The sequence below is a fragment of the Cricetulus griseus genome, chromosome 10, assembly GCF_003668045.3.
Source record: "Cricetulus griseus strain 17A/GY chromosome 10, alternate assembly CriGri-PICRH-1.0, whole genome shotgun sequence".
Taxonomy (NCBI): domain Eukaryota; kingdom Metazoa; phylum Chordata; class Mammalia; order Rodentia; family Cricetidae; genus Cricetulus; species Cricetulus griseus.
In genome coordinates, this window is record NC_048603.1 from 29,470,380 (window position 1) to 29,477,570 (window position 7,191).

Consider the following 7,191-nt stretch of genomic DNA (forward strand, 5'->3'; position numbering starts at 1 on the left):
CACCTGGCAGAGGAGTCCTGTCAAATGAAAATTTTCTTAAGTAGAAAGGTATCTGGGAGCAAAAGTTCATACACACATTCCTAAGGCATCTTCAACAAGGCAGGTGTGCTAAATGTATTTTAAAGCAATAGTTTTCATCTATGATGGAGACATTCTTAGGTATTTTAAGAGTGACATGAGGATGGCTGTCAGTAAAGGGCCTGCCACATAAGTATGTGGCCCTAGATTCAACCCCAACTCACACATAAAACCAAGCAAGGTGACATGTGCCTATAACCCCATGTCGAGGAGACAGAGACAAGAGGAATCCCAGGGTTTACTGGACAGCCAGGTTAGCCCAATCAGTGAGACCCTGCCCCCAAAATAAGGAAGTCACTAAGGAAGATACTCAACATCAACCTCTGGCCTGCACACACACACACCACACACTCATACACACACACACACACACACACACACACACACACACACACACACACACACACACTCACATGAAGGCCTCTGTGGTACGGTACTTCCCACATATACAAGACCCTGAGTCCATCACCAACACTGCCCAACTCCACCTCAGAAGAAAGCCACAAAAATCTTCAAAACCAAACTAATTTTCAGTCAGTTTTATTTAAAACTATGCACATACATGGGCCAAATAAACACTCAGTCAACATCATAGTCCAAAAAGACTAATACTTACAGCTGATTCAGCTCACAATATTGTCCTTTCCGAGCAGCAGCGCTGCCTCGGGAACGTTTTACAGGTACCTCTAATGGGTGACAGAGCTTCTGGAGCCACAGGCCACAACCCTGTGCTCACAGAGTTTAGAGTGGAGAGGACAGGAAGCAGAGAGAACAGGAGAGGAGCTGTCTCCAAGTTTAACGGAAGCAATTGCTGGCCTAGGTCATCAAACGTCTACACAAATAAGCCATGGGAATATCTTAGCAGTTATATACCGCCTGTGGCATATCAATAGGGAAGCTTTTATTTGACTTGTTTGTGTCTGAGGCTGGAGAATGATTGACTTAGGGTTGGAGACAGAACTTGCTGATAGATTTCAAGCTAAAAAAAGGGGGAACATATTTGTGTTCATTAATGTTTCCGCTCAAGTTTAATGGGAAAAACAGACCTCCAAAGCACCTGCACCATGGTGCTCCCTTAAATGGAAGGATGGCTTATTCAGATCCTGGGACCTCTTCAGTTCCACATTCTAGCATCAGGCTGAGCAGTTTTTACTGCTGAACCGCTGTACAAACTCAGACAGTGTATAGACAGCTCCCCATCCTACTTCAGGGTCCATGCTGATGAAATCATGCAGGTTCATTTTGGAGTCTAGAAAAGAACATGAAAGAAACATCTGGTGAAACTAATTTCAGGTTAGCAGCAACAGAAGCACCCCGAAGAGGTGAGGAACCCACTCAAATGAGCAAGGGCTCAGGATCACTTCTGCTGTTCTTGTCTCCAACACACAACACTCTCTTCAAGACAAGCACCACATCGGCCTAAGGGATGCTCCCCCGTGGGCGCGCAGATGGCCAGGAGTCTTTACAAATATAAAGGATGTGCAAGAAAAGGGAAAGGAAGGGAACTGTCACAGACTGGGGGAAACAAAAAGAAATGACAACGAAATGTCATACCTCCCCCACCCCAGTTAGACTCTATACCAGAAATAAATGAGTAAGAAGCCCCGAAAACCTTAACGGTATTGTCATTGTTATTTTTATAGAACACAGCAATAGTTTTACATTGCTGTCTTTTCTCTTCTGGTGATTATGCTTTGGTTACGTGTGATGATTAACACCAAGCAAGTGAAGAAATGGCTCAGCAGCTAACAGCACCGGCTGCTCCTCCAGAGCACACCACCATCTGTGACTCCAGATCCAGGAGATTCGATGCCACCTTCTAACTGGGCACTGGACACACGTGGAATACTAACATGCATGCAGGCGAAACTCCCATACACATTAAAAATTTGAAAATAAATACATCTTTTAAAAAGAAGACTTAGTCAGGTGTTGGTGGTGCACGCCTTTCATCCCAGCACTCGGGAGGCAGAGGCTGGTGGGTCTCTGAGGTTGAGACCAGCCTTGTCTACAAAGCGAGATCCAGAATAGCCAGGGCTACACAGAGAAACCCTATCTTGAAGCAAAGAAAAAAGAAAGACAACACCAAGGGAATCTGAGGGAAGGTTAGATAAGAACTCTGTCCTATTTAACAAATTTTCTAGAAGCCTAAAATTATTTAAAAAATAAAGTTATATAAAGGGTGCATACATAATCAAACTATCTATTTCCAGGCTTCAATAGGCAACTTACAGGAAATTCAGAGGGACAAGAGGGACACGGTCAGCCAACTGCCAAGTTGTCACACCTATTCCCAATGTAGTCAACTGATAAATGGCCAGGAAAGAGCTGGGCAAGCAATATGTACAGTTAACAAGACTCTGAAGGAGGTGGGAGAGATGGCTCAGTGGTTTAGAACACAGGCTGCCATTGCAGGGGACCCAGGTTCGGTTCCCAGCACCCACATGCAGCTCACAACCATGTCTAACTCCAGTCCCAGGGGATCCAACCCCTCTTCTGGCCTCGAGGGTACATACATGCAAGCAAATACCCATTTTAAAACAAAAGCAATTTTTTAATAAAGAGCTAGGCATGATGGCACACACCTTTACCCCAGCACCAGGGAGGAAGAGGCTGGCAGATCTCTGAGTTTAAGACTCGCCTGATCTACACAGTGAGTTCAGGCCCACCAGGGATACATAGTAGGATCCTGTGTTGGATGGATGGATGGATGGATGATGGATGGACGGACGGACGGACGGACGGATGGACCGAATAGTGGTTAAGAGAACTTGTCCTTGCAGAGGACCCAGGGCTGAGTCCCAGCACCCAGATGGTGGCTCACAACTCTGGTTTCAATAGATCCAATGCCCTCACCTGACCTCCTTAGGCACCGTGTGGTGCACAGATATAAATGCAAGCAAAACATCTTTGCATATAAAACAATTAAATCTAAAAATAAAGGGGGAAGGGAAAACAAGGTAATTATATTTTAATTTCAAAAAATATAAATTTTAAAATAAAATTTTTTTAAATAATACTTTCTTTATAATTTATTTAACCTTTATTTTATGTGCATTGGGGTGAAGGTATTAGATTCCCCTGGAACCAGAGTTACAGACAGTTGTGAGCTGCCATGCGGGTGCTGGGAATTGAACCCTGGTCCTCTGGAACAACATTCAGTGCTCTTAACCACTGAGCCAGCTCTCTGGCCCATAAATACTTTTAAAATATTTTTATTTATTCTTTGAGAGTTTTGTATAATACATTTTGGCCATAATCTTTCTCTTCTTCCAACTCCTCCCAGATCCTCCCCCACAAAACAATATTCTCAAGAGACATTGTAGAGCCATTGGTGTGTGTGTGGAGGGGTGTGTGAACCACAAGTGAGTTCACACGTGTGGAAACCAGAGGTCAGCATCAGCTGTCTCCCGTAGCTGTTATCTGCTTTATTTCTCACTGAGCCTGGACTTCATGGCCCACTAAGCTAGCCAGCTCAGGGACCCTCCCCTCCAGTGCTAGGGTTAAAGCCACACATCACGCCTGCCTGCCTGCCTTCTGAAGATCAGGTCCTCAGGCTTGTTTGGCCGGCACTATACATGATGCCGTCTTCCGGCTAACATATAAATGGCAATTATATGTGCAGAAGCTAACCAAAGCCTGGCACAAATGAGTAGGGACTGATACCTAATGACCTGGCACCAAAGCTAAAGGACTGACCCAAAATGGACCAGGTCCTGATGAGGTCACATGTGCTAATTACTGAAAGCATCTCCATCTACAAGAGAAATGTCCCTGCTGAAGGCACTCTGTGTGCAGGCTCGCCCCTGGGTAACAGGCCACCTGAGACAGTGAGGTTAACCCAGGAAGCCCTCTCCTAACTAGTTTTCATAGTTCTAATCTGAAAGCAGGGAATCGGGCGGGGCATGGGAAAGCAATCACACAGTGTGGGGTTCTTCTGGTTTGCTTTTTCACTGAAGTCTCTCACTGGGAGACTCAGAACCCTCCTTAAGTGTTCTCCCCTTCAAATAACTCTTTTTGTTTTCCTCCCCAGAGAGCTGGAGATGGCCCTGCTCTGTTTCTGCAGAACTCTGCACCGTCTGCAGGGCTCTTTCCTGTGGCCTGCGTTAACAACATGATGGGATGATCTCACCCATCTCACCTGGAATGCTGTGAATGACTTACAATCCATAGGTAATGTTTCAAAAAGCACATGAACGCCGAGCAACAGTAAAAGGTGAAAGACCGGCTCTGTTCTTAACTCTCACGGCTTTCTCAAATGGACGAAAGGAAGCAAGCGCTGGGAGAGCCCTCTTAACGCAGGCTTTGTTACAAGGTTACTAAAATGGCATTTCACACGCCAGAAGGGTGCACATGAAACCCCACCATGGCAACATGCTACTGACAGCACTGTTATGTGACACACAGATATGATGCCAGAACCCCAGTAGATGTAGCCAGTAATCGAGCAGTTCGCCACGGTCATGGTTACGGTGGTGGCTGCGGTCATGGCTCTGTCCCCAGCCACTTACTCTCCCTGAGTGATTTTGCCTTCCAGTCCTGTTCTCTGACCCTCAATTCCTGAATCTAGGAAACACAGAGAACGAGTGCTCGCAATTATCCTCACCACCCAGGGAGCTTATCCAAAACTGACTAAGGGAAATGCAGATCTGAGCAGACACCAGGCGGAGGCCCTGAAAGGACACCCTTGGCTCACCGCCAGTTTCAATGCAGGGGTAGGCTGGAGGAGGCTCTCTCCAGTTCCCACTGGAATCTTTCATGTGAGAGCGGTCAGAAGCAAAGTTCTTCAAGTAGGAATCAGCACGAACCACTCTAAATTTCCTGCAGAAATCAACACACACTTATGTCAGGGAGGTATCGTGGCTGCTCTTCTAACTCATTCCTACAATGGACTGTTTCTAGGAGATGCACAAAACTACTCAAGAATTTCTGCACACATGTACGTGGCTGATTACCTACTAAACAAGTTGAAGGAAATGACTGAAACCCAAATCTATGAAAGTAAGGAGACGGGCTGGAGAGATGGCTCAGTGGTTAAGAGCAACTGGCTGCTCTTCCAGAGGTCCTGAGTTCAAATCCCAGTCAACCACATGGTGGCTCACAAACATCTGTAATGAGATCTGGTGCCCTCTTCAGGCATGCTAGCAGAATACTGTACACATAATAAATAAATCTTAAAAGAAAGATTAAAAAAAAAAAGAAGAAGAAGGTACAGGAGAAAACCTATCCAGTAGTTATTTACTCAGTAGCGAACTGGGACAAAGGATGGGACTTTTTGTTGTTGCCTTGTAATTTTCTTGAGTTTGAGAACGCTAGCCATGCTCTAGCCACACTGCAGCAATCAAGGCAGAAATCCTCAACTCACCTGAAAGAAAATGTTGGGAATCTCATCACACTCACTTTTACACACTTGAGAGAGAGAGAGGGAGAGCACAAGCATGGTCAGAGGTAATCTACAGACATCAATTTTCTCTTTCCACCGGTCCTCAGGCCTGGCTGGCCCTCGTCACACTGACGTCTGTAACACCATCTTTTATATGGTGAGGAGGCTGCAGAGCTTTAAGATACTCTTGAGCTCTCGTCCAGCAAGCACACCAATAACGCAGAAACAGGAGGATGCAGACAAAGAGGGGAGAGGAGAAGAAAGGAAGAGACTGAAAAAGGGGGGGGGCAGACAGGGAGGGGAAGGACGTCTACGTAACCACCAAGTCTTACTTCAGAAAATCAGGAACTTAGCACTGAATTTCCTCACCTCCTGAACTGTGGATGAATGTCATCGTCAGACTTAAGGGCATCTTGTACGTAAATGTTGAAAGGGCAGGGAAATGGCAAAATCGAGTCAAGGTCATAAATGAAGCTCTGTCCTTCCCTTGGCACATGGAGCAGAATGACATGATAATCCTAGGAGTAACAATCACTGAGGTTAGCCAGGTGGCGCAGGACAGTCGATTCCAACATCGCGGGACCAGCGCAGCAGCAGGAAAGCAGACATGGCGCTAATACCACCCTCCGGTAACGGCAAAACAACGTAAAATAAAACACAAACCCCAACCAGAAAAATGCCCAGCGACTGGACAATGGTAAACAACGGCAGGGTTTGACCTGCTGTTACACGCGTGATATCCCATGTTCCACAGTTGAACTGACTGCAGGACACTGATGTATTTTGTAAAATGCTTTAAAGTTTGACCAAGGAAAGACACACATGCACATTCAGAAGTATACATGCATTCATACATGTGAATCTACAAAGGTATCTTCATCTACACTTTGGATCTTCATGGCCCACAAAAGCTCACTGGTAATTCTTTCTTAGCAATGAGCGTGCTCTAGGGACGTAGCGGAGGCTTCAAGAGGTGAGGCCAGGGCAGACATGGATACACACTTTAATCCCAGCACTCAAGAGGCAGAGGCAGGCAGGTCTCTGTGAGTCCCAGGCCAGCCTGATGTACACAGAGAGTTCCAGCCAGGCCAGCCAAAACTACATATTGAAACCTTAAAAACCAAAACCATGCAGCTTTGTGACAAGTCTTCTGGTCCAAAGTGACAGGAAGCAACTGATCCCCCCAAACAGCCAACAGTTGGGTCTTTCTGAGGGCAGTCTGGAAAAGATGCTAATTGCCAATTTTTACTGCTTTTCTAATTAAAAGAAAAATAAATAAATAATAATAATAATACAATAAATAAAAGGATGACCAAGCTCTCATCTGCAGCCACTAAAGGGGTAGTATAAAGACAGCGCTCACATCCCCGGTTGGTTACAGAGTATAGGATGCTACTTTTACCTCTTTGCTGCTCTCACACCCAGAACAAGGCACTGTCAGCACCAGCTGATGGCTAGGAGGACCATGGGATTCTCAAGGGACATGAATGCAGGCTAGTGCTTCAAATCCAGGAAAAAAGACGCTTTCATGGAGAAAATACATCAAAATGGCTACTCAGTCTAAAATCACGCTACTAGTATCCAACGTTCTGACAGCACTTCATGGTTTACACGGCATTCTAGAGCTTTGACCTATGAGATGGGAAAGACAGTCGACTCTAGAAACTCCTTACACTGAACGCTCCCTTCAGCTCTGACTCCGATTAAAGAAAGCAGAGATGGGATCTATC

At 45.7% G+C, this 7,191-nt stretch overlaps 1 protein-coding gene across 1 annotated transcript in view; it reads right to left on the bottom strand.

The window, feature by feature from the left end:
* Window positions 1–602: 602 nt before the first annotated feature.
* The window catches only part of LOC103158908 (protein N-terminal glutamine amidohydrolase), an 18,165-nt gene continuing 11,576 nt past the window's right edge, over window positions 603–7,191 (bottom strand). The window contains exons 4-6 of the mRNA XM_027431651.2: window positions 5,831–5,979; window positions 4,775–4,899; window positions 603–1,327 (exon numbers count right to left, since the gene is read on the bottom strand). Coding sequence (XP_027287452.1) covers window positions 1,212–1,327; window positions 4,775–4,899; window positions 5,831–5,979 — 390 coding nt within the window. The 3' untranslated portion in view covers window positions 603–1,211. The remainder of the gene's footprint in view (window positions 1,328–4,774; window positions 4,900–5,830; window positions 5,980–7,191) is intronic.